At 41.5% G+C, this 1157-nt stretch overlaps 1 protein-coding gene across 1 annotated transcript in view; it reads left to right on the top strand.

Moving 5' to 3' along the window:
• The window catches only part of LOC106536295 (transmembrane protease serine 3), a gene marked incomplete at its 3' end in the record, with an annotated part of 51739 nt that extends 51055 nt beyond the window's left edge, over positions 1-684 (top strand). Inside the window, exon 9 of the mRNA XM_014033503.1 lies at positions 519-684. Within this exon, the coding sequence (XP_013888957.1) occupies positions 519-684 (166 nt within the window). The remainder of the gene's footprint in view (positions 1-518) is intronic.
• Between the last annotated feature and the right edge of the window lie 473 nt (positions 685-1157).

Genomic DNA, 1157 nt, shown 5'->3' with positions numbered 1-1157 from the left:
TATATATACATAGTATAATGACGTTTGATGCATAGTTCCAATATCGTGTCACAGGCACTTTACGTAAAAGTTCAGTAAATTTTTTCGGGAAATCATTACTTGCTGAATTGCAATTTTTGCACTGATTATTTGATTCCAAATAGTTTGTTGATATCTATTATGGAATGTTCACATTCCAAAGTAACAGTGCTGACGAAAAAAGGTACCGCGCCTAGGGGTTCGACCAGGGTGTTCTAATAAATCTTTGGGATTTGTTAACATAAATACTTAGCAGAGATATGTTGCAGCAGAGAGAAGCTACTGTTTTGCTTGGTGCTAATTAGGCCAGACACACAGACAGTGGCTCTGAGCATGAGATGGAGTTTTTAGATCAGAGAATAAAACATTTTTAATTGAGAACTGAACATGTTTTTCTGCACAATTATTGAGGCAACCAATTTTTGAAAACTTTCTAACAAAGCGATAACGTGTGAAATTATGAGCACCAAGTGAAAGTTTTACCATCTGTCTGTTCTCAGAGTGTGGGTCCAGGCCTCTGTACACCAGTCGGATTGTTGGAGGGAATATGTCCAAAATGGGTCAGTTTCCTTGGCAGGTCAGCCTCCATTTTAAAAATGAACACCTGTGTGGAGGTTCTATCATAACACCTGTCTGGATTCTCACTGCAGCGCACTGTGTATATGGGTGAGTAAAACAGGATCAGAACTACGGTGGCCGACTGGTGCGAATGTTGCTAACATGAAAAAAAAGTGCTGCAAACAAAAAATGATGCAAAATAAAATTGCTGCACGCAAAATAAAAATGCTGCATTCATAAAATTGACTTTAAGTTAGAGAATGTAATGGTGCGTTCACACCAAACGTGATTTCAGCATCAGGAGCATCAGGTTTACATGCAAAGTCAATGGTGGACGCACTTCAATCAGCGTCGGGAAGTGCTGAGGCGCCTCAAGCGCGATTAGAGCAGTGCGATTTGAACATTTGAGCGTTCGACGCGCTGAGGCGCAAATCGTTGAAGTTAGAAAATCTGAACTTTTGCAGCTCAACGCGCCTCGTCAACCAGAGAGACTCCACTGTGTGACGTAGCGACATATTTCCAKCRTCAACCAATCAGAGAGACTCCACTGTGTGACGTAGCGACATATTTCCCGACGGGAC

This window comes from Austrofundulus limnaeus, unplaced genomic scaffold (assembly GCF_001266775.1).
Source record: "Austrofundulus limnaeus strain Quisiro unplaced genomic scaffold, Austrofundulus_limnaeus-1.0 Scaffold1758, whole genome shotgun sequence".
In the NCBI taxonomy this organism is placed as follows: domain Eukaryota; kingdom Metazoa; phylum Chordata; class Actinopteri; order Cyprinodontiformes; family Rivulidae; genus Austrofundulus; species Austrofundulus limnaeus.
Note: the sequence above shows the minus strand (reverse complement) of the source record. Positions and strands in the feature narration are given on the sequence as shown.